General features: G+C 42.8%; 1 protein-coding gene across 4 annotated transcripts in view; it reads right to left on the bottom strand.

Annotated features, from left to right (window-relative positions):
- Positions 1-26,515, bottom strand: part of LANCL3 (LanC like family member 3) — a 44,562-nt gene extending 18,047 nt beyond the window's left edge. For all 4 annotated transcript variants that reach the window (XR_012677401.1, XR_012677400.1, XR_012677397.1 and 1 more), the window contains exon 1: positions 25,934-26,515. Coding sequence is in view for 1 of the 4 variants with exons in the window: in XM_075174394.1 (XP_075030495.1) it covers positions 25,934-26,479 (546 nt within the window). In the remaining 3 variants the exon portion in view is untranslated. The remainder of the gene's footprint in view (positions 1-25,933) is intronic.
- Between the last annotated feature and the right edge of the window lie 225 nt (positions 26,516-26,740).

The raw sequence follows: 26,740 nt of genomic DNA on the forward strand, positions 1-26,740 counted from the left end.
TTCTGATCTTGATTAGTGTTCTTTAATGTTATTGCAGTAGAAGTAAATAAGCCGTTAACACCTGGAGACTTCACTCAGTTCCAGTCATTTTTAAATGAATTGTTTTGGCTTCACTGAATTTAAAGAAACGGTTTGAATCCTAAGCAAACGATGAGATCAGATTCATGGTGAGACACACTGCAGTCTCCCCAGAGCTCTCATTTTACTGTCTGCAGTTTGGGACCTAGTCCTCCAAATCCTGTACTCTGTACTCTGTAAAACGATTAGTAAGGTAACCCTTTAAAAATAAATCTGAAGGATAAGGTCTCCTAGTTGTAATTCTGGAAGGCAAAGGCACGCTGATTAGAAAAATCATAATCAGTTCATTTTCTGTATGTAATGGTTCCTTTACTTAATAAATCAACTGGCTTTCAATACAAACCATGTTTTGCTAAGCATATTTTTATGTTCAGCACATTTAATTTTTAAATTGAATTAATGACTATTTTAAAATGCTGATTGTGTATTTTAAATGGATTTAAACTTAAAGTAAGTGTAAAAAGACAAACACTTAAGCATTATGATTACTTAAGTGTATAGACAGTATACCCTTTTGGCTGGCATAATGAAATATGCTAATGAATACCACCTCTTTTTCAGAATGCAAAAAAAGCCCCCATGCAAAGCCAGAAGAAAAATGATTATTTAAAATCATGATCAGAATGGATGATAGAAATCAACCCATCCTGACCCACTTCCACGTTACCAAAGAAAATGGAAAAGAAGATAACCTGTATATCTTGAAAGCAATCTTCTCTCTGGCCACTCGGACTGACCTGTACACTTGAGGCAGGTATGAGATGTGTCCTAATTAATAGCTAAATAAGAAAATTTTTGTGCTGCCTCCGAATATCTCTTACCAAGTCCCTCAATCCACAGTCATTGTAGGGCTGCTGCCTGTTTTCCAAAAAACTTAAATATGAAGGATGTGTATTTGATCCTTATTGTAGGAAATGGTTGGTTGGAACAGAGACCCTCACTTGCCATCATTATTAGTGGCCTTCCAAAGGTCAAATGATCAGAGATCACATTTAAGATCTCCATCGGCTTGCCACATTTTATTTCAACCAAATCTGTGTTAAAACCTCCTCAGATTTCTTTCACCTTGCCAAGAAATAAAATCTGTGGCTAGTCTCTGTATGCTCCCTCACAATACCTTTACTAAAGCAGCTAAAAACTTATGACCAAAACATCAATCATAGAATGCATTAATCATAACCACATACACAAATGGTGTAGCCATGGTTCTAAGAAGTTCATTTTCATTTCAGTGTAGTCGCAATGTCTCCTTGGCCCTTGGAATTACTGAAGCTGTATGTTTAATTAGGGATGGCAAAGAAATAGACTGATCATCCCAAAGGCTTTTAAAGGATAAATTGATATCAGTTCCTCTGGTGAAAGCTGTCAGATGCTTTGATGAAGAATAAAGCCAATATGAGAATATGCTACCCAGGAAAAAAATTTCATGCTTGAGATAGCTACATTTTTTGAGAAACTCCTTGAATGTCATTTAATATGAGCTGGCTACACAGTAGGTAAAATTATTCTTTATCATGTCAGTACTTAGCCAAAAGACTACTGACACTAAGAGATACATTGCTGGTGGTTTAATATTTCAGCTAACTCTTTTTGTATTTTTAAAGACACCACAACCTATCCTATCACATTAGAAGTGTTCATTTTAGTCTCCCCACTAGATCAAGGTTTGGAATACATGCATTCCACATTTCACCTGCAATTTCCGTACTAATCGGTCAGTGGTGTTCTTTATCTTCTGTTTTAAAACATTGTCCAGCGATGCTGTGCGCTGTTAAATAACTGTTCCGCTCACACTGGTGACAGCTGCGTTCCCATATATCTTTTACTTTAAGCACAATGCTTAAGCAGCACTATAATACTTAGTATTTGTACTACTGCCTGTGCCTACGAGCTCTACTTACAGTAAAAAAAGCCACTGTGATTGTTTCTAAAGTCTCTCCATTTTTCTCTTGTGCCACTGCAGACAATATGCCTTCTCCCATTAAGGCACTCCAGAAATTTGTGAATTATTTAAGGCAGGTACTTTATTCAGTAAATCCCCTTTAAAAGTCAGCAAGGAAGTGCTATGTCTACAGCAATCACAGAACATTGTCCTTTTTTGTTGTTAGCAGTCTTTCTCAGCCTGAGATTGTTTAGTTGGAAGTAAATAATTTCACAAACTCTTTTAATCTACTAAGACAGATTTCATAATATATTGGTTATGATAATGCTAGGCCCTAGATATGTTTCAAAAACTGTAGACAGAAATCTTGACCTTGAGAATTAGGCAGAAAGAAGCAGGACTTGCTCTTTGCTTCTCATTACAGTAACATTTTCAGCACTTCATCATTCCTCTGAATGCTTGCTACAAGCCCCTTGGCTCATGATTTGCCTTTTGAAAACCACTGCTACATAAAACTGCATATTGTATTGAGTATATCTGAGGACTGCAAGCTTTTAATTCTTTTAAAAGATCTGTATTTATTTTCTTAGAGCTCATTCCTGTATGTAAATAACAGAAGGCATTACTGAATGCCAATTATCATTATCTTCTTACAGATGCATCAGTACTTTTAGAAGGTAACAGCTACACTTACATTATTGTGGAAAAAGCCGCCTTCTATGCATATAAAAAAATTTGAATACGCATCTAACACATCAAACTTCTCTCTGTCACGCTTCTAAAAAGCCATTTACATGAATTTGATCATACGCTTTTTCTGATGCTGTAGAAAGTGTCAAAAACAAGCTGAAAAAGTGGGTCAGTCTACAAATAACCTAACAGGAGCTTTGCCATTAGTCTCCTATGCTGGAAGCCCAGCAGAGGGAGCTTGTGAATTAGTTATAACACTCAAAAATGCTGTAAAAAAATAATAGGTATGTCTGTATTCGGCAGGACAGCTGACTCAAGCAGAAAGATGCTGGAGCCAACTTGGTAATTTAATGATACCTTATTGCACTGTGTGATGTTTAAGTTCACTCCTTAAGCTTGATCTTTTTCTACCAAAGACAGGGGCTGGGATTGTTCAGGGACCTTTCCATGCAATGTCATGGCCGTGTTTTTTTTTCTTTCAGATGATGGTAACACCTGAAGCCATGGAAGAGTAGCAGGTACAAAGACAGAGGGGTCTGCCTGCCCCTAGTGTTATTCCAGTTTGACTGATGTACCTCTCCTGCAGCACAGTGGGAAACCCAGCTCCGAGTGCACAGCTGTCTGCTTTCCTTATAAGCAGTGTCAAGTATACCCCTCTTTAAAAAAAAAAAAAAATTTTTTTGTAAATCTCCTGAAAACTTTGTTCAAGGAATCGGATTAGTTCCTGAAGTACTACTGATACTGTTGTTAATGCGGTATGTTTCATCCTGGAACAGCACCACGAATAGCACTTTCCAGAGAGCATACTTTCCCAAATTCCTCATAGTAACACAACTACGTGACAGTGTGTGTAGACTCAGCACAACTACTAATATGATTGTGTCAGTTCATTGGAAAATGGTACTTGACTGCAATCTTGAATAAAACAGACCACTATAGATCCCGTTAGTATTGCTTCTTTTTAACATGTAAATTTAGGGTTTCTTGAGGCTTGCTCTTTGCCTCAGCAGCATGGAAACAGCAATGTCAGTCCTCTCCTGTTTCGTGGGTCTCTAATCATGAGTCCAATCAGAAACTGAAGGCTGCATTTATTCCTGATGAATCAGATTACTGGTAAAGACAACAGTTTTGTTATTGCTAACAGAATACAAAATTTCCACAGATCTCACTTGCCAGGACTGTGTAGCACTAAACCCATCAAATTCTGCTATTAAACCTGTCCTTCAGACAGGGAAAATTTCAGACACGGCTGCAAATGAAGTGTTGCAGAAAAGGATGGAGCACAACTGTTACTGTAGCTAGGAGGCTGGCTGAGAGCAGCTGGTGCTGCTACACAGTCAGCCAAATGCAATGAGCACCCCTAATTCACTGTGTCTCAACTTAAACACCAGAGAGTTTCAAGGAAAAAACAGCAATCGGCCTTTCTTCAAGCTCTCCCTATCCTGGGTCAATGAAGAGCGAGGGAAAACATGAGTTTCTCTGGTTACAGTCTGTTCCTCTTGTTACACTCTGTTCCTTTTTCCTATCTATCTGCCCCCCAATTAATGATATCTTTCACGCAGCTGCGTCAGGGTCTGGCTGGATACAGCTATCTAGTTCTAACATAGTGGCTCCCCTAGGTCTTGGGAAGGAAACAAGAGGTCACCCTCTTTTCTTGAAGAAAGTAGGGAAGCACAACCCCCCGCTCTCTGCTGCTGGAGAACTGAAGCAGGAAGGACGTCAAGGCACAGATCTAAGAGCAGAGCAGTTCAAACAACCAACACGACCGAGGAGGTATCAGTCTGCCTACTGAGTTCAGCTGAAGGTGGCTGGTCAACAGCAAAGACAGCAGGGAATTGCTCAGGAGGACAATTCCCATCACAGAAGAAGTGAGGTACCCCAGAATGCACTCCGTGTTACGGCTTCCAAATGGCAGCTGTCTGCACCCCAGCTGCATCTTCTCTTCTGCCTAGTAAAGGGTTAGAGTTACCACAGAGCACAGAGAGCCAACAATTTAATTTCAAGCATCTCTCCCTAGAATTGCACCCAAATTCAAGAGCATGAATTGAAAAGCATGTTTAAAAACAGCAAAGATATAAGATTTGCAAATTAACTGAGAAACCAACCCAGTGCTGCTCGGAGAGGTTTTTTTCTACATTACAGAATTCTACCCCAACTTTTTTCAACACACAAGTAAAATTCTTCTTTTTTCCTTTATTATTATTATTCACCAGCCTCATAATGCATGGCTGAGCCATTCTGGGGGCACAGACCCTGGGAACTGGCCAAAATGGATGTATCAGTGATCACCTTTCTGCGATCCAAATCCTTGTTTGGAGCTCCTGCGTGTCAACCACTCCTCCACCAGACATTGGAGCAGTTTATGACAGCTGCAAATGAGTCAGAGATTAGTGCTGCACCGATACTGCTTTCCTTCCACCTATGCTCCCCGCACAGGTAGGAGGAAGATTATTCACGTAAAAACCTCTTCATCTGTGGGAAATCCTTTGAGTCTGTTTAGTCTCAGTCAGAAAGTACATCAGTACACAAGTCCTGTAGTTAGCTTATGCCAAAACTGCAGCACGGAGCTGTCATTTCCTGATGGGAGATCTATCCTTCTGTACTCTAGATATGTGTCCCTGACAATTCTGCATTATGATGATAAACATCTTCTAAGCTGGGCACCTTGCACTCTGGTTTGAGTAACAGGCAGCCCAGTACATTGTAGCTGTGCTGCCCCAGGATCCCATCTCATTTTTTACACTAATAAGCAGGGAACATCTGCTCTGCCCGTGTATTTTGGATCAGCTTACTTCCCCTTAACAGCGGGTCTGCTGGTTCATTGGAAGTGAATCCATGCCTTCATCTGTTCCACATACGTTTCTTGTTGTAGCAAAGCTGCCACAGTGCTTGAACTGGTTAATGCATGCAACCTGTGCAGGGGCATAAGAAGTACTATCCATTCGTCCAGCTCCAGAGCAGCAGGAAACAGGATTCATGAAACAGCCTTTGCAAAAGATAAAAACTTTGTAACATGGATGAAAGAGCCTCCCCAAACATTACAGTAACCATGGCAGTGCCTGTAGTTTGAACTCAGAAATGATGCAAGTCCAGTTTAATTGGGCACCACCATTTGCTACCAGGAACTTAGGCAGACCGCTCCTTGGAAAAACGAATTTGTTACTGTTTGTACACTCAACATGAGATGGGCAGAACTTGATCTCGAGTCAGTCAGTAAAAGTTAATATTTTTCACAGGGAAGCTGACCTAGGCTTAGAGTACTACAAATGAAAATTGTATCTAGAAACCGAAGAAAGTTGATAAGCCATATTTTAAGATGTCCTGAAGGTCTCCATAAAGAACTGGACACTTCCATTCCTTCATTCCTTTACGCCATCTGGAAAGGAGAGCACTCAGCATCTCATAGGGCACTGATCTAATAAAATGTAATGTGTTTACTTCTGAGGAGTGTAAATCTGCAAAGAGAAATGTTCATGCTAGGACCTCTAAAGATTATGAATTGTACTGCCAAGTTCATGAAGACATAGTTAATTTTGAAGGTGCCACTAAATACAGAAATGAAATCAGCCACTGGAAAGCACTGTTGCAAGGGGTAAGAGGAAACGAGGACATCTCTGGTTCATCTCCAAAGTTTAAGCTCCGAGAAACTATGGGAAACTGATAATACCTGTAAAGTTCCTTCAAACTGATGTTTGGTTAAGATAAAGGGACAAGAGCACTGTGTATCACTTCACACACCCGACTTAACAATACCTTCCTGCTGTAGTGCTCTCTCCCGGCAGAGGCTATGTGCTCGGTGGCTGGCTAGCTCTCGGATTCCTCATCCGGGCTGGGGAGGGCCAGCTGGGCGCCACATTGCAAAAGGTGCCACGAAACAGAGATGGGTTGGTGTAACTGGCCCTGGGAGAGAGGGAAAGTGGGTAAAGAGAGAGGGGGAGAGAGAGAGGAAGAGCTTCTGGGCCCCATAGGCCATGTTAACTACCTGTGTCTGAATGGTCTACATCCAAATTCAGTGTGGTACTGGCCTGGAGAAAACAGTCAGCAGTTTGCATGTAGCACATTTGGATGATTAAACGTTTTTCTACTGCACCCTTCGCTGAGGCATCTCTCTGACCAAATTACTGCACAGAACCTGTATGGTCACACAACCTTTTATCGATTTCCAGCTTATCGTAAGTTTTTCCATGCTGCAATTGTATATAACGTTAAAATTTCACTCGTTTCAACAACAGTAATTATGTTGTTCATGTGAGATCACCAAAAAAGACGAATAAAACTAAAAGATTACACTGAAAGAAGCTACGTAATACAATAAATAAAAAGTATAGGATGGAGACAGAGAAAGACTGATTGCTAGTTCCTTGACAATATCTCTAAGGATGTTCATAGCTCAATTCATCTTAAGTAATACCGTCATCTTAATCACTCAGAGTGATGTCAAAGGAAAAGAGCCTTTTCAGTCTTATGCAGTATTTATTTTTTTCAATTTGTCAAAGTAATTTCACCTATTAGATCATTCATATGGCTTTTAATATCGCAGTCTTCATTGACCTGAATGGGTCTTGACTTGGGGGGGTGTTACCCCTGGCAAGTATTCTGTAAGAAATGCTGGAAGTTTTACCAGTTGGCATAATATCTAACATAGATATAAAAATGGAGTAATTTCATGACCCCAGGAACAGAGTCCAATAATTCACTTAGTAACCAGGCTGATAAACTAGGGTTTCTATGCCATGTAATTATTCGTGTAAATTCTTGTTATTCCATGTCTTGCTAATAACACCATGGGGCTGGCTCACAGTCTGCTGAGACTGGTAACAATTTTGTCTGAGGTAGTAGCCTTTAAAGATTGAAACTACAGGAATATGCCTTACTTGACAGAGTAAAATGCTGACCTTGCTTGCAGAAGCTGAGCAGAGAAACCTAACAGACACAGCTGAGCAAACATCTAACTCTTCAAGGATTGACCCTACTCTCATTTTAGTCAGTTTGGAGGGAAGTGACTAGCAGATGCGTTCTTATTCATTGCTCTACACCAATGTGGAGTGCATGACTTACTTACACGCAATAAAAATATTCAGGGTTTTTTCACAATTTTTTCTTCAATTCAAGGCTGTGTACACTCTATGCCTCTAATGAATAAAGCTGCATTTATAAGCAGTAGTTCTCCCTGGAACGCCTAGAAGAATTTTGCTTCATGTCAACAAATACTCTCAAGGAGATTGTTTCCTGTGACGAGCTGGGCAATACACCGTCTTCCGTATCTAAATGAAAAGGGATTAAAAATTTCAGTCCCCTGCAGCTAGAATTCCAAATAATGGTTTATATTTTGTGTTGAGGCAGAGCTTTACACTCTTGCTCTAAAGCTTTGCTATCGCAAATACATTGTTTGAGGAACTAAAAACCTAGCAATAAAATGAAAGATTGCAGTTTATACACCCAGCATCAAAATGTACTGGACAAAACTATCTGATCTCACTTGATATTTAGTTTAATAGGAATTCATTTGCCTTTCAAGTTGTTATGCTAGGTCATGGTTCACAGACGCAGCTGTGATTGTAGGACACAGGTCAAACTTCCACTCTTTTCCAGCAGGAATTTTCTTCTGTAAGGACTACAGGTTTGGGCCTGGAGTACCCCTGTCAGAAACATTTTATCACTTTTCAACTAATCAAATATTACAATGTAATCAATTGCACATCCATATGAAGTGGGTTGCTGGGTATCATAACTTATTTGTTCCTCCTTTTTTTGACTTCCTCAGAGTTTTGTTTAGCATTGTTCCAATGGCTGCAACTCACAAAATATGCTGGGTACATTTGAAACACAGGGAGACAGAGACTTCATTCTATACATTATTAAGCAGCCTATGTTTTTTTCCTCTTCAAGTTAAAGATACTGAATTCCTCATCTTTCATCATCATCCAGTCCTCTTACCTTCCTCATGCAACAATTCCCAGTCTACCTCTAATGCCTTTAGGCTTGTTTTCCCAGTGTTCAGACCTCCTCCCTCTATACAAGTGAGTATACTTCATTCACAGGCTTAGTGAACTAAGTAAGAAAACAGATATGCCTCCTCAAAGCCTCATGGCAAAAGTGTCAGAACCAAAAAAAAAATGATGGGGGAGGAGAGGGGCTGAGAGGAGAAGCCGAGGCAGAGCATCCATGTCGTGCTCTTCTACCCAAACCCAAACCCCAACTATTTCATTCATTAGCTGATTGCTAATGAATTCTGCTACAGAAAGCAGCATTTGGAAAACTATCCATAGACTTTATAGCTTGTTACTGTGCTAAAGTTGCAAAGATGAACTCCAGAAAAAGAAAAAATCAAAATAATATTATTTTCTTCATCTGTTTCAAATTAAGGTTCAAGAAAGAGAACACAGTTGCTGCCAGTTAGAAGCTCCCAATTGCAATGCTTTCAATGTTTTGGTTTTTTCTTCCCATTTACAACCAATAAAAGCTTGGTTTTACACATTAAGATGCTACATAGGGGTGCATGGAATGCCCTGATAGTGGCTGTATAATATGTGCACAGTTGTAACAGTTCACCACCTTAGAGGAGTCCTTGACCTTCTCAAAATTGTACATTCACGGAAGAGAAGAACCTAAACTGTATGTGACAATTTGCACAGTGCTGTGAACAGCTCAGTGAAAATCTCTGCTTAGTGTATTGCAGCACTGTAGAAAGCAAACAAAAAGCATTAGGATGCATAAGAATAATACTGAAATGGTTATTAAAAAGCTACTTTTGCAGTCATTGCTTTGTTCTTTCTTCTGATATTTCGCCAGGTCTGTTCTCCCATTATCAAAATAAAATAAAATAAAAAAATCAAGCAGAAACAGATATTTTAGAGACAAGTAAGAGATTCTCCTAAGAAGTGAAGCTAAAAAGACTGCAAAATTTATTTTCTGGACAGGAGGTAATTAATGTGATAAAGAACACAAAAAGTTATTTTATCTTGTAATATAAGATGATAGCTTGAGAAAAGTAAGTTTGAAGACAAAATATCTCTCTGCTCACCCAAGACTCGAGGAAGTCAGGGAACTTATTTCTGCAAAATTTATCTGAGCACACTAGCATTGTGGAATTTTAACAAACCAACTGAACCTCTCTATAATTAAGGTGAGAATTTTTTAAACAGATTTTTGGGTTAACTGCCAGAAGTGCCCCACCACTCCAATTGAATTAAATTACAATTCTTCAGAGCCTGTGTTGTTTAAATAAATATTTTATCAGCTTTCAACTCACCAAATATTACAATGTACGAACATTTATTCCTGACAGATGTTGCAAGGCCAAGTCACACAATCAACTCCCAGAACTCAGCCCCACAGTTCTGGAAGAAAGGTAAACCCTTGTGCTTCAGAGCATAAAGCCAGTCCTTAAAAAATGCAGGTTAGGCGTGTTACAGACAGCGTATTTCAAAATTACCTTCTACAGACATTCGTGCAGCTACTGTGAGTCATGTAGTACTGGTACAAGACATTAAACCAGATGGAGCATTGGAAACAAACCCTGAAGAAGAAAAATTTGTTTATATACTTCTGTGCTCCTCACTGCAAGCAAGTGGAAGCATGCAACTGTTTGGACAATGTCCATGTTGTGCTGTATGTAACACAGTTTGAAAACTGTTACTCAAAGCTGTTCTGCAATTAGTTCCTCTCTGCCACGCAGGAACAGTTTCTTTCCATGCTTACACTTTGGGTGACAAAGAAACAGAGTGACTTTGGAGCCTGGAGTTTGGGGTACTTCCCTGCAGGCCCTGCTCTGAAGAACATTTGAGTATTTTATATAAGTAATTTCAATCAGAGCTGCAATAAGAGAGACTGGCTCTAGCCATCAGCACACTCGCCTTAGAGGCATCAGCTTAAATTCTTGCACTGTGTCAGAAAAAGAAGGGATGTGAATTTGAATTACCAGGTCAGTGATGAAATCTCAAGGTTACTGCATATAAAAAGGAAGAAACTATGACCCCCACTTGGACTGTAATTTGCTCAGAGCCCAATTTGGTCTTAAAACCTATAAGGGTGATGAGAGGTGAACACATTCTGCCCTTGCTAATGGGAAAAGACACGATGCTTAGTTCGCTTTTAGTCCACAGCAGGCCAGACCCTGCCTGGGGCTCTGTGAGAAGAGCACCTCCAGCAAACTGGGAGAGACTGCCACAGGGGGAGGACCTAGGTGGGACGTGCTCCCCGGCTGCAGCTTTAGGGCCTCCTTTGGAGGAGCAGAGATGAGTTACAGCAGGTGAGATGGAGTGCAAACTGCTATCACTGTGGGAAGGCAACTGGAAGGAGTTGCATAAACATCACAGAGAAAAGAGCGCACTATAAATCTGTACCAGAGCTCCATGGATGGTGAGTGATGCAGCCATTGGCTTATGAATTTTGGCGTGGCTTACGTGTCCCACAACGCAGCACTCTCAGGATTTGCATATTCAAAGATGCCCAGAAGACTCCAAGGGCATGAACTAGTGCCTTGGACATTTAGGCATATCCAACCTCAGTCACCAGCGGGGGAAAGTTTTGACTACAAAACTTTCGGGTCTTGGCATCCAGAGTGGGTTTTAGGCAATGGAAAGGCCTGAAGAATCATAGCAAGTGAATCCATAGCATCTCTGTTGGGTGGTACAGCTGCGTAGGCAGTCCAAAATTTCATTGACCTTCTGGATGCCATGTTGTGTTAACCTCTGCCAGGACTGGTTATGACTTTTCATTTATATTAGCTGTTCATTCCCATGCAGAATAAATGCAAAGAAATGTAACGTTAATTTACATTAAAGTAAGCATAGAACTCTGATGCACTACCATGTTACATCCAGATGTACAAGCAATGATGCAGCACACGTGCAGACAATATGCTAACGCTCACATGAACTAAGTACACGAGTAACTCAGGCCCTTTCATGTTCAGCTTACTTGAATCTCAGTTTCTTCCTAGCATAGAGGATAAGTATTATAGATAATTCTCCCCAGATACATATGCTTGTACTGCTAAAAATAAACCTTCTTTTAGCTCATTTTTTAATCTCTTGAGCTGAGATTGTTTCCCGCTGCCTGTGTATGGTATTTGGCACTTGTCTCAGTTTAAAAGCCAAAGCAATTCTTATCCAGTGAGCTGCCTCTTCTGGATCATTAGTGAAGATAATAAATAAGGCTGGTTCCTACATCAGTCCCTTATTAGTAGTTACGATTAGCTTTGCTTGTGGTCTTCCAGCCAATTCCAAATCCACGATGTGCCCATCCAAGCCAGCATGAATTAAGTTTTCAAGAAAGATTATCTTTGATGCTGCATCAAAAGCCCTATTCAAATGTAAACAGGGTATTGACTACTGCTCTTTCATCAGCCACTAATTTTATAATTCTGTTACTTACAACAAGTGATCTTGTTTGTCTTGGAAGACTTCTTTATTCCTCTAAGTCATGCTGCTTTATACGTATCATTCTATTATGCAGATATTTATGAGGCATGTGACATCTAGAAGTATGTCTAAATATTTGCTGCTGAAGAACAATGTAGCTACCCACGAAATTAAATGAGGTAACTGACAAAACAGCATCATTCACAGGCTAACAGAAGCATAAATTAGTCACTTTAAAGTAGCACCAGCATTGCTTTCAGGCAAAGGTAATTCTAGAGAACTCCATGCTGGCATCATGCCACTTTTACTTTGCGTGATGATCTGCAATTTGTGCCATGCCAATAAGCCGCTGAATGAAGTATCAACTTAAGCTACAAGAAGAATGCTGACAACATAATGCAGGAAAACCAGATGAAGGTGATCGAGTCCTCTGAGTCACCCGAATTTTACTCTACTCTTAGACTGTGGTAGCAGTCTGATGTAGTAAAAATCCTGATGATCTGTACGTGGCTCGTAGATCCCCCCAGGCACATCGACAAAGACAGTTCTGAAGCAAAAGACAGTAACAAAAGAGTTTCCAGTGGCATACAGTGCCAGCATTGCCTGGAAATACGCCCACAACTCCAAATACAATTCAAGTCTTCAATACTTCAGATACAGACAGTCACTTGTAATTCAATATTGCCACATTTCAAGGGCAGAGTAAGTCTCATGGGATTAATTTGAGGAAGTGTGGGATACTGTGCTCTTTAAAATGTAGCTTACTTGGTACGTAATGGGATCACCATCTGCACTTTTCTCCTGGTTAAAAGATTGCCATTTGGTACCGTAATAGAATTAGGAAAGTGTTATCAATCTTCCCTTTGCGCAACTTACTCTCAGTTGTGACTGTGTATAAAGCTAGCATGATTTGGGAAAAAGAGACTGCTGTGCCAGAAGGTGCAGTTCAGATTACTCTAAAAGAGTTCAAACCTCACACAGAAAAGAGGAAGAGGAGTAAGAGCCCCGAGATAAATCATACCACCACCAACAATAATAAACAAACGTTCACCGCACTTAGCCATTACCTTGCATTTGAAGATCTCAAAGTGCTGTATAATTAACTAATGGGAATTACTATTGCCTCACGCTACAGATTACATTGTGTTGTCGCTGCCCTGGGAGCACTCAGTGCCATGCTTCTCTTTTGCTGGATTTGTCATTTTACACGACTACTCTCTGCAGCCCTACAGGAGGAGCTGTGCGAAGTGAGACAGGAGGGCCTGGCCAGCTATTTCTGGACCTATGGATGACAAAATGTGTTTTCCAAGTCATGCTTGATGAGTCAAACTACATATATTTAAAATTCTTTGCCAGGTATCTTTCCTACCTATTCTGTGTGCTTAATATTCTGATGCCCTTGGAGTAAAGCAGGTTCACTTCAAGGGCCCAGAAGGACACAGAAGTTCTCTGATGTCTGTCTTGCAAAATCTGAAAAAGATCCCACAAAAAAACAACAGAAAAGACCCTCCCTCACAGCTCCCGTGCTTGAGGGGTGTCCTGGCTATCTGCAGACACCGGGAAGAATGTTTTATCACCCCTGGCCTAAAACTCAGCTTTCAGAAAAAGGTTTTGCTTTCTTCCCCTGATGCATCCTTGGCTCCTCACACATAATGTGGGACAGGGAACTCCCCTCCTCCACTGGCAAACATCAACCTGAGGTGTTTGATTAATACGGGGGCTTAGGAAATAATCTTTCCATAGCTCAGGGGGACAGGTACTTTTAGGGTATTTCTCACCTTCCTTTTACTGTGGGGCATGGTCCACCTCTTAGGATCATCCAGACATTTTCACTAACAGACGTTCAGTGCTGCAGGGGTACAAGGCACTGAAGAAGCCCTTGGGCTGCAGTACGCTCTAAGATTGTTTTGGTTTTTTAAAAAAGTCTTTACACTAAAGCTCTTCGGATCCAGAACACTCCCAACTACCTGCAAGAACCAGGAATAATTTTGTCAACCTTAATACTTCGCTACTGGGGGAAGATTTTGCCCTTTCTTGATACAGTAAAGATTGACAAGGAGGGGTGCAACCGGTGTTCAAGGCTCTGTGGCAGAGCGTGGTCCTGAATGGCTCCTTTTGACCCTTCTGGACTTCAGGCTCTTCCCTGCTTGCAACTGCAGGGGAAAAAAACTGCAAGCCTTTGCCTGTCCAAGGTCCTAGGGGAAGTCAGAGGAGGTGGAATAGCACTTTGGGCCTGTTTTTGGGGAAAGAGGCAAACGGAGCAGGAATGACTGCAATTTATGGGAGTCACATTTAATTTTTCTGGTTCTCCATGGGTGCTTTCCATGTACTAACTCAGGGATTGTTCAGCCTGGAGAAGAGAAGGCTCAGGGGAGATTCTGTTAATGTGTATAAATACCTGATGGGAGGGAGTAGAGAAGACGGAGCCAGGCTCTTCTCAGCAGTGCCCAGTGACAGAAAATTATACTTAAACATAAAGACAATGCTTTTTTACTGTGAGGGTGGCCAAACACGGGAACAGGTTGCCCAGGGAGCTCGTGGAGTGGAGATACTCAAAACCAAGTGGATACAGCCCTGAGCAACCTGCTCTTGCGAGCCCTGCTCTGAGCAAGGGTCCAGAAGATCTCCAGAGGTGCCTTCCAGCCTTGGCCATTCTGTGACTCTACGACTGAGCCAAATCCAAATGTAAGTGAGTATGTCGATACACTGTTCAGCCAGATGGTGGGGATTTTATTCCTCTAGAGATCTTTAGATTCAGCTCTGAGTTTGACTCAGCTTACCTGTGTAAAATTTACCTCGCAATATTTGTTTTACCAAAATAAGCTAGCAGTCCCACAGTGCTTAGAGAACAAAATCAAAACAGGACAAATGCATTCCTACTATAACTCTGTCTACATTTGGTCTTCTGGATATGTAGCAGTTGTATAAGCATTATTCCCAGGTATTTTTGCTGGCATAATAAAAAATGCGTATGTACGAAAACGTCAGCCGGGCATAAGAAAGCTCATGATTGATTCAGCTCTGCAAGACCAAGAACAAACAAGCCAGTATTTATTTAAAGAGCCTGAAGAAATTTGTTTTGCTGTTCTACTACTAAGAATCTTCCCTGAGTTCATATTTGACCAACTTATGTCTGATCAAATTTAAACAGCTACATGTGGAATGTGTATCTTGGAGTCCATTGCTATTATAACTGTAATTTTGACTAATTAATCACTGGTTTAGCCTTAGAAAACTAAAACAATTAAGTATAACATTAGCCATTTCACAGATAGCAAGTAGAAATCTCTAGAGATCAGGAGTTAGCTTTACAAACGGATGAAGAACCTTAGTGAAAATGGCATGCTCAAAGTCCTATGAACATCTATGGCATGGGTAACGCTTCCAACCCCTGCCTGTAGTATTACTTTACTACAAGACAATCTTTGCTTTTGTTAGGTCAGTTCCCGTAAGCCAAAAAACCACATCTGGTGATGTTGGATTAAGCTATAAGAAACTTTTATAAAAATAAAAGGAGAGATTTCCATTGACTCGTGCTCCTGGTGAATCCAAGAATATATAAAATGGCCCTCACTGAAGATGACAGAACTAAGGAGAGAGACAACACTGAGCTTTATCTTTACATGAGCAACAAAAGTAAATCACAAGAACAGACTAAGTTTAACCTCCAGACACTTCTTCAGATTTCTCTTATTCCTTGATTTCTAATGTGGACAAAATAATTGACTTAATATGGTTCTCTGAAATATATTGTTCCAACTATACTTCCACAAAGGAACCCTATCACTTCACAGATGTCCGCTGAATACATAATGGCACATCTGGTGTTACAACGTAGAATAACATATTCCCAGTTTTATTCAGGGAGCAAAGGAAAGGAGACTCTCTAATTGGCATTAATGAAACAAAGCTCCTCCAGTTGAAGCAGCTTCTCATTTTGCGTATCACAGCACAGCTTCTGCAGTTCAGCGATTCCCTGGCTTTACATGACCCCTGCCTACTTCACTTGTTCAGAGGCCTTTCTTAATGAATACCTGCCCATGTAGCGGCAGCCCATTAAAAGACTGCTGGATAATAGCAGATCATGAGCTGGATGTGAGTCAGTGTCACGCTGGTGTGAGATACAAACACCTGAGCTGTATAAATAGAAACAAGACCTGGAAGAAACACAAAGTTATCTCTCTGCTCAATTAGAAAGGCCCGTGCCAGAACCATGCGTCCAACTTCTGGCACTCTTGAGAATCAAGGCTGGAGGGAGTCTGGCAGAGTGCAATGGGAACGACTAGTGGTGTAGAAAACACAACACACATGGGAAGATTGGAAGGATTACGATTGTTTGTTTAGAGAAGATTAAGGGTAGAAATTACAACAGTCTTGAAATACAAGAAGAACTTCTGTAAAGAGGAACAAAATTTCTCACTATTTCTCAATGGACAGGACAAGGAATATCAGGCTTAAATTACAGCAAGATTCAGATTAGTCATTAGGCTAGACTTTCTAATAGGGAAGCTACCAAAACAGTGTCTCAGACAGCCAAGGCAGACTGCAGATCCTCCATCACTGGCGGGGTATGAAAAGCAGGTTAGAGAGAGGCTGTCAGGGATGACACAGGCACAGGTACCCCTGTTTGGGGGTTAGATGGCAGCCTGAATTACCTCTCAAGGTCCCTACCAGTTCTTTGATTCTGGTAGGGATATCATTTGGTTGTCAGGACTGAGTAGACAAACTGCAGAACACTGCCAGCATGGAATATGCAATACCCACCATTTTCCAATTCTGCGCTGACCCACCAGCGGAGAGTTGCTTTGTCCTGTGCTGCTTCTAGCCCCAGGCCCACGCACTTTTAAGAGCAGCTTCCATTTCCTTGACACTGAAATCTGAATTTGACCAGCACATCCCCAACTTACAATCCTCAATTACGTTAACATTGTACCAATGAGGGAATAGAAGTATTCCGTGAAGAAAAAGATTAGCCACGCAAGATAACTAAATGCTTTGGACAGCTAGAAGGTGTATTTATCTGCCACATTTTTCTTCCCTGGGTCATTCAGTGCTATCTGACATCCATTTCATCTTGCTCATGATCCACTGTTCTTCAACAAGACATATTAAGCCATTAAAATGAGGAATTCAGGAATGCTGATCTGCTGCAAAAATAGATTTATGGTTCTGCTCTCAGACATCAAAATATACCAAGCTGAGAAACACCAAATGACTCAGCAACAGCTTGGACTGCTATTAAGATACTTCTTGATCATATTTGCCTGAAATGAAATAGCTATTTCAATTATTTTGCCTTGCTAGTCCTAGAAAAACTAATGAGCTCACTAACTGTCACTTGAAAATAATCCTACAACATAGATAAGAAATAATTGTTTTTGACACGGTATTTTCGTTGAGCTTTGTTGTAATGGAGTGGACAGAAGGTTACACAACATCCCTCAGTGCTTAATCTCATGCTTGCCAATGGTCAAAGAACTGCATGACAGACACAGATAAAGAGGCATTTTGACAGACCGTCTTATCAAAAATGGTGACCTCTTTGCAAATATTGAATTCTGATTTTTTAAAAAGGAGGTGGAATAGCGAAACAAAATCCCCATTTACAGCAAACGCCTTACACCATGCTGTGCTGGGATGCTCCCGCAGCAGCAGCAGAGCAGGACCACGGGACTTACCCATTTTAATTGTCTCCCAGATCTCTACAGAGCTCCTCTACTGCTTGGAGCTAAGGCTGAAGGCAGCAGTTTACTGGCTGAGTAAACTGCTCTGCAGTCTTCATACAACCTGTTGATAGGGTGGTGGTTGATTTTAAGACTGTCTGGCTGAATCAACAGAGAGAAGTAGGGTCTACTGATTTAATGGAGGGGACAGGAAAGAAGAGGACAGTTTCTGTATTTGGGCCCTGCTAATTGTGGTGCATAGCTGTGCTATGATTTACACACAAATCTAATGTTCTAATGATGTGTATTAAATGACTACAGAGAAACTTTTTTTAAGGCTTAATTTTCAGTGCTGTAAAGTGCTGAGGACGTTACGCTCTCACTGGTAATTGTTGTTAGCCCCATGCTCTTTTCTTCCTCTCAGGAGCAGCTGAGTCTTTCATATTTCTGCTTCTTTAGCCTGGTACCAAAGTAAGGTTTACTAACAGCATTACCATTTAGGTTACATACTAATTTATAGTATTATATGCATGTATTAGGAAAATGTCAGTGTCAGAAGTAGTACAGCAATGTTCACGAAAATGCCCATATTTGCTTCCAGATATCAAGTAGTTATCTCAGTTATTCCTTAGAGAAAAAAAATATGGAACATAAGACATAATGTTGTGCTCTGAATTTGCAAGCACTGAGTGCGATGAAAGCTATTTTTGTAAGTGTATGAGCCTGTGCAAAGAGAAGATGGTGACAGAAGAGTGACAAACAAAAAACAAGCAGACAAAAATAGTAATTTTCCTCAACGAAATGTAGTTTACTCTTCTGCCTGCTCCCTAACCCGTTTTCTCCCTGTCTCTACTCTTCTGTTGAACTTTTATCTTCTTCTAAATCTTAGCCATCAGATCCACATCTGCCAGGGATCAGTTTGCCAGGGAACCTGACTTTAGTTTTAAATCTCCCCTGCTCCAGGATCTATGTTATTTCTTGCCTTTTTCCCTTCATCTTTGAATTCTGCTACCCCTCTGCAGCCTTCCATTTTAATATTTTTTGCTGGTAACTTATTCTTTTGCTTTTTTATCATCTTTTTATTGGCTCTTTTCTTCTCTGTTTAGCCTCTGTCAAACATCTTTTTTCCCCATGCCTGCCTGTTTCTTTGCCTTCACACACTCCACCGCATATGCATGTTCCACACATGCACTCTTTCTTTCTGCTATGTCATCCAGTGTTAACTGTGAGTTAACACAGTTAACTGTGGCTTTTGGTTCTTTGTGAGAATCATGCCAAAAAATCACTATTAGCCTTTGTCATGTAGGAAAACATAAATGTCAAATACAGCTAACTGTAGAAACACAGTATTGTAATAAAGTTCTTTGACATATGTATAAAATACAACATACAAAAATCTGAAAACCTAAGGCAATAGATTTAAGAAACTTCCTGCACTGTGCCACCAAACTGACGACAAGTAACTAATGCTGTGAAGAACAGTAGCTTCCACCCAAGCCCTCCACCTCTCTGCTGGAGAGATCCTCTGCTTCTCCGCCTCAAACGCTCCGCATGCTTCCAGAGATTCAGTCACCAGATACACTCCACAGGTCCAAAGAACCGCTCAGCACCTCTTCCACAAAACCACCCTCGTTCCGATTCCTGCGTTTTGTTCTGCAGATCTCATCTTCAAGCCAGGAAGGCCACAGAGGCAGCACGCGCTGCTCTGCGGAGGGCAAAGACACTTTGCGTTCAACACCTCTGCTTCTAGCAGGCGACGGAGCGGTACAGACAAACTCCAAAAGGTGATGTAAAAGTTCTCCATGGTGATGATGAGGAAGATGACTGAACTGACAAAGGTTAAGAGTTAACTTCCAGTATGTGAAATTTAAAGGAGTTAGAAGAAGGATGGGAAAGTAGAGATCTATTTTGGATACAAGAGACACCTCTGGATAAACACATTTCTTTTTTTATTAAAAGTTGATATTATAACATCACTATTACTGCTTGGGCTGCTTTTTCAGCAAAAAGATGCTGCTGCATAGGCAAACGTCCTTCCAACAGCACAAAGCAGTACAGAGATACGACGCTGCTTTTGTACAAAACTGTCTTTTTAGAAGACGCTGGCAGATTAATACCACCCTTCAGCTACAAGCTGTTAAAATCTGTATTTCTGCAACAGAATATATACTGTATATAGCTAAACTTGTGTCAATCAAACCTCCAATCCTGGCAGGATCCAAACCCTCTGTACCACAGTGGTTTTTACTGGCAGTTAAACAATACACTTGAAATTCAACATTTTCAACTCCAAATTTTCTACCTTATCTCTACAACTGGATATTCAGCATCCACTGTGTTGAACTGAATCCAGGAAGCCATTATCAAGGCATCCCCATCTCAGAATTTGAAGGCTGTTTAAAATAAAAAAGATTCATGTTTCCCTGCTGAAGAATCATAGAATCATAGAACAGTTTGGGTTGGAAGGGACCTTTAAAGGTCATCTAGTCCAACCCCCCTGCTGTGGGCAGGGACATCTTCAACTAGACGAGGTTGCTCAGAGAAGCAGAGAAATTCTGAAATGTAGACCCAAACTATTTCAGAATGCTTTCTAAAAAAATCCAGATGTAAATAATTCCCTTTGTTTCACTGTTTACTTTAGAAAACTCCCATTTTCAACTCCTGGTTTAAATTCATCAATTTAAGCAAATTAATGCAAAATCTAGCCCCTGTGTTGGTTTGAGAAACGATGGCTAGAAGAATGTACATTTTAAAAAGGCAGGCTAGGATCAAAAGCTTTTTATCTTTACCGGTATCCCATTTTGGCAAAAAACTACATCCTGGCTGTGTAGTATGTAAAATGAAATAGTGAAATCAGTACAGCCCCAGTTAGCATTAGCACCACGATATTTGACATTTCAACCACCACAACTTTTCAGATAAACTGGCAAATTCTTCCACAGAAAGAAAGGACTTTAGTGGGCATAGACAAGGAATGAAATCTTAGCTCAAAGCTAAGCTCTTAGCTCACCTTTCAGGCATAGGTGAGATTAAAAGCCCAACATGGGGACCCTGCACTACAGCACTCGGAGGTGCATCTCTTCTGTGGGTATTTTGCAGATCTGCCTTTCTAAGGTCAGTCCATCAATTGTCTTTCATAAACAAGATGTTCATCAACAAGATGTTGCCACAACAACCCCATGCAAGGCTTGGGGAAGAGTGGCTGGAAAGCTGCCCAGAGGAAAAGGACCTGGAGGTGCTGGTCGACAGCCGGCTGAACATGAGCCGGCAGTGTGCCCAGGTGGCCAAGAAGGCCAATGGCATCCTGGCCTGTATCAGAAATAGTGTGGTCAGCAGGAGCAGGGAGGTGATCGTGCCCCTGTACTCGGCACTGGTGAGGCCGCACCTCGAATACTGTGTTCAGTTTTGGGCCCCTCACTACAAGAAGGACACTGAGGTGCTGGAGCGTGTCCAGAGAAGGGCAACGAAGCTGGTGAAGGGCCTGGAGCACAAGTCTTGTGAAGAGTGGCTGAGGGAACTGGGACTGTTTAGCCTGGAGAAGAGGAGGCTGAGGGGAGACCTCATCGTGCTCTACAACTACCTGAAAGGAGGTTGTAGTGAGGTGGGGGTTGGTCTCTTCTCCCAAGTAACCAGCGATAGGACGAGAGGAAATGGCCTCAAGTTGTGCCAAGGGAGGTTTAGATTGGACATTAGGAGAAATTTCTTTACTGAAAGAGTGGTCAGGCCTTGGAACAGGCTGCCCAGGGAAGTGGTTGAGTCCCCATCCCTGGAAGTATTTAAAAGACATGTGGATGTGGCGCTTAGGGACATGGTTTAGTGGGCATGGTGGCGTTGGGTTGATGGTTGGACTCGATGATCTTAGAGGTCTTTTCCAACCTTAATGATTCTATGATTCTACGAATTTTTTTCTGCGATTGAAAAAACCAGACAAAAAATGTGAAGTAGCCTACAACAGTCTTTAAACACTTAGGTGGAGGGAAGACTCTGAGGAACAAGTAATATTATCTAAAGATGTCTGAGGAGTTGAAAGAAAACTATTACACTCATTTATATCTTCTCTCCCAGACTATTATGAAATACACTGGCTGGACATGTCAGGTCCCATGCACTACACATCACTCTGTTCCACCGCCTTTTAAAGCCACTCCTGCCTCACACCTCCCTTGCTGTGGCACCCAGATCCCAGACATCGCACAGCAGTGCTGTTTCTGTTTTCTGTGTACCAGGTGGAGTTGGTCAGCTTGATCTGCAGTCTTGTGAGAAAAGAGGTTCTCGTGATAGACAGCACCCAGGGCAAGTATGGTTTTTAGCAGGGCCTTACACTCAGCGGAGTCCTGCTAGAAAGATCATTGCCCTTTCCGGGCATCCCATAACAGAGTAACATCAGAATTATGCCCTCTCTGTGAGAGTACAACAACCTCAGAAACAGACACCAAATCATGACATTGCATTTGTTGGAAAAAGAAATTGAGATGCCCCTCTGCCATAGAGACAGAAAGCCTAACCACGTAATGGCATGAAAGAACCCAAGGTTCCTGCAGGCTCTCAAGACTCACCCCGAGGGAACTGGTTTGGCCGTGTTGCTGGCAGAGTGTGCTGGTTCAGCTTGTCACCACTGCAACCACAGGCAAGGGTCTTCTACGGTGTCCCAATGTCTTTCAAAACTACAGTCTCTAATGAAACCATAGCGTCAGGCAGTCATGCAAAATGCTGCCCTGCCTCCTACGTGGTACACTGCTATACAACACTGTCTTTTCTGCTGCAACCCAGAGCTAGTGGAAGTCAGTCAAGCCCATCAGTTCAGTCAGTTATTAGAAGAAAACCTGAGCTGTGCTAAAAGGCTGTAACATCTTAGCAGATGGTGATGCAAGAAGCCACTTGAACTTCTGTACCTTTTCCTCCGTCATCTGACAGTTACATTGCCAGAAGGAAGCGCAACTACCGAGACACACCATGCTCCATCAACCACGAAATGGGACAGAAACATCACTGAGAAAAAATGAGGAGAGGATAAAATAGCATCTGGGGGATGGGACCACCATTTTAATGGTGTCTTACTACTGTTTGCACAAACAAATAGAGACCGAGTGAACAGAATTAAAAACAGGACTGACAGATTTCTCCAAGAACACATAATGAACCAACCATAAGAAAAAGAGGTACCTGAAGAAGACAGAACAGAAACAAAATTTCCTCTGAACAGTGAAAACATAGCAGTTAAGGACATGCACCTTATTTATATGTACCTTATACAAATGACACACTGTTTCTGCCAAAAAATATTTTACCCATCTCTGCCTGGGAAGCACCAACTACAATGTAATGGAAATTAAGAAAGGATGAAAACAAACATCTTTCCTAATGCATAGTGCATCATGAAAGTCAGATCCTGTTAAGCCTTGACTGTTGAAGTAATCCTTACTCATGCAAAAGCACTCAATTAATTCATCAGGGAAAAATGCTGTATTAGCCTAAAACTCTGAAAACCAGCTGAATGTAAATGCCTTCTTCACATGAGGTCAATGTTATTCAACAGACTGGATCCTTCAGGACAGTCCATTAACTTTCTGAAGAACATGTGAAGCTTTAAAACACCGAGACTCATTAGCAAGAAACTGAAGCATCAGGGCACAGCAGCTGAGCTACTGGCGTTTACTGAAATAGAACAGTCTCCTTCCTTCCCTGCCCGGAAAAAGCAAAAACCAAACCCACGACATAAATTATAAAATTTGCTCAAAAAGCCTTTCTTCAAGGGCAAGCAATTTCTTGTATATAGGTCACTATTTGACTTCTTCAGAGGAAAAAAACCACCTTACAGGCAGCAGTGGCTGTATTTCAATGTAAGGAATGGATTTCACTTTGTGCTGGAAATGTTTGCACAGCGTCCTCAAAAAAAAAACCATGGGAAACAAGAAAACATGCTGCAATGAGCCATGTGAGACTGTGCACAATCAAATTACAAGAGGTAGCATTTTCCAGTGGTTCGAATCACAAGACGTTGCTTCTATTCTGGGATGTACCTGGCTTACCATTTGACCTTGGGTAATAAATGACATGCACTCTCTCTGGGCATCCCTTTCTTCATTTGTAAAAAGATGCAGGGTCTGGCCTGGCAATGCACTAATTAAAATAATTCTGTATTAGGATGGGAACATTTATCAAAGGACCCAAATTTTGCTCAAGGATGAACTAGACTAGAAATCATTATCATTTTTCTCATTAAGGAGCAAAATATTTTAATTAAAAGTTTTAATTTTTGTTAAAATTAAAAATTAAAGTTGGTTTTATTAATACTTAACAGTTTAGATTATTTTGATTTATTTCTTGCACTATACATTTAAAATTACAATGTGATGACAGAATAAATAATACTATGGAAGGTTGTTAACTTACCGACAAAACATCAGCAAGGGGACACAGAACGTGTTTTATTGGCAAAATAAACCGCTCTATGATTCTACTTAACCCACCTGCTAAATGGATTCCACAATAAGTGCATACCTGTGCTCATCTGTGGGGATGTTTAACTCTTTACAGCTGCGTAAAGTATAATTTTCAGCAAGCAAGTAGAGAGGAGAGCCTTCCCCTTCTTTGCACTGCCTGTCAGAGGTGATTGCACCTACTCTCCAAACTGTTCAGCGATTGCTCTCAGGGGATGCAAGACAAATGGATGACGGAATTAAATGAAGCAGTAGAGTGCAAGGTGCTACCTCATTCAGCTGGTGTGTCACGACACCGTCATAAGCACTGACATGGGTACCAGACACACTCCCCCAGTGCAGCCTGAACTAACAGGGATGGCTTATGCCTCTGTGAGGAACCATCCCCTCAGGCTGGCACGTGCTACAATGCACGTAGGATTGTGATGCATCTACAAAACATTCCTCACATAGACAATGCTGCCAGAATAAGAAGTTTGGTTATGTTATGGTTATGAATAACATAATCATTTTTATGGTTATGGTTCTTCAGACAGAATCCTGTACAAAGAAAGTTAGCACATATGGTATGCTATTCTAAATGCTTAGTGCTGTAGGAATTTCTGTTCAAGGCAATCAAAACATTGAACTGACTTAACATTCTTCTTGCCTCCTCTGGATACCCTGGAGTCTCCCGACTCCTCCATTAAATGAATTTCCTTGGACTCTGATTGCAGTGACTGGTATTGGATAGGGCAGAGGCAGTTGGTTTTACATCATTTATTTACTTGTAATAGTTGCTTTCTCTCCCAGGAGGAAAGAAAGCCAGAAGCATATGAACTTGCAAATCAGTGATTAACAGAGGAAACATAGATTGGACCTGACAAGAGAACAGGAACAAAAATCTAACAAATTCCTGCTCAGATACCGCACTGACCACTTAGTAACAAACACCACAGCAAACAGAAGCCGTTGCATTAATTATGATGCTGTAGTCAGTGGAAGCTCTGAATTTCAGCACTGACAATGACAATATCCTAGGGTAAAGTCCTGATGACTGAAACCAACAGCACACTGAACCATAATCACATCTCACGCTTCCAGAAAAAAAGGAGCTCTCGTTCATGAAAAGTGCCAAAATACATGGCCAGATTTCCAAAAGATTACCAGCTTCTGTATGCTGGGTTTAGTAAAACCAAGTGCCTCTGAAAATCTGGTTCCTTGCTTGCAAATTATAGCACCGCACCGCTTATTATTATAAGGTTCCTCACTCAGTTTTACTCAACACTATTCCTTTTCTAACCCACCTCATTTTACAGAAATATTCTTGAAAAGCCCGGGGTTGCTCCTGCCAAATAATTCACCACCTGGCAACCAACAGCCGATGCTCTCGGCGTGCCCCGGGGTGCAGCGCTCCGCTCCCAGAGCCCTGCCCCGGCAGCGGGACCGCATCCCGCACGCCCCGTGCCCCCACTCCCTCTTGCAAAAGGTGCGTCTTTTATTTTAGGGAAGGAGCGCTGCGGAGAAACAGCTACTAGAGGAAGCTCCCCCGGGGTTCTTCCCGAAGCGTGCAAGCTGGAAGAGGCGCCTTTTTTTTTTTCTTTTTTTCCCTTTTTTTTTCCTTTGTTGAGAGCCCCGGTACCGGTGCATCCCCCTCCACCGCGGACCAGAGGCGAGGGCACTGCCCTGCCTCGGCAGCGGCGCGGGGCGGGACGCCGGGGTGCCAGCCCGAGGCACCGCCGCCAGCTCCCAGGCGACCCGCCGACCGCCCCGACGGCGGGGCCGGTCCCCCCGGGGGTGACCCGCCGCTCCCCGCCCCGCCGCCCTCGCCCTTACCTCCATGCCCAGCCGCTGCTTCAGCACCAGGGCGGCGCACAGGTAGCCGGCGCGGCCGACGAAGAGCTCGTCGGAGCCGCACTCGAGGAAAGAGAGCGGGGCGCAGACCTGGCTCAGCTCCCGGAACTTGCCCAGCGGCCGGGCAAAGTCGGGCAGCCCCAGGGCGCGGTAGACCAGCGCCGCCACCGCGTACACCCCGGCGCCGCCCAGCAGGAAAGCGGCGCGGGTGTCGGCGTCGGCCTCGCCGCCGCCCTCCTGGTAGCGCAGGCAGGCGTCCACGACGCGGCGGGCCGCTCGCAGGTAGGCCTCCCGCGACGGCGCGAAGAGCGGGCACTGCGCGACGTGGTAGAGCATGTAGGCCACGCCGGCCACGCCGCCGTACAGCCCGCCCTGGCAGCCGCGGGGGCCGCCCAGGGGCGGCAGCTCCCGCAGGATCCGCTCGATGGTGGCCGTCACCAGCGGCACCGCCGCCTCCCTGTCCGGCGCCGCCGCCGGGCTGCCCGGGTAGTCATCGAAGCGGTTGGCGAAGCAGCGCTGGCTCTCCATGCCCCCGCCGGCGCGGCGCGGCGCGGCGCTCTGCGCAGCGGGGAGCGGCGGGCGGGAGGCAGCGAGCGGGGAGCTGCCGGGGGAGGGGGCGGGGGAGCGGGGAGGCGGGAGCGCGGGGGAGGCGGGAGGGAGCGGGAGAGGCGGGAAGGGGGCGCCTCCACAGACGCCCGCCGGCCGGTGCCCCTGAGGGGCGGCGGGCGAGGCGGCAGCTGCCGAGCCGCCGGGAGCGGAGGTGAGGGCGAGACCGGCCGGTCGCCCCGG

This window comes from Calonectris borealis, chromosome 1 (genome assembly GCF_964195595.1).
Source record: "Calonectris borealis chromosome 1, bCalBor7.hap1.2, whole genome shotgun sequence".
NCBI classification, from domain to species: domain Eukaryota; kingdom Metazoa; phylum Chordata; class Aves; order Procellariiformes; family Procellariidae; genus Calonectris; species Calonectris borealis.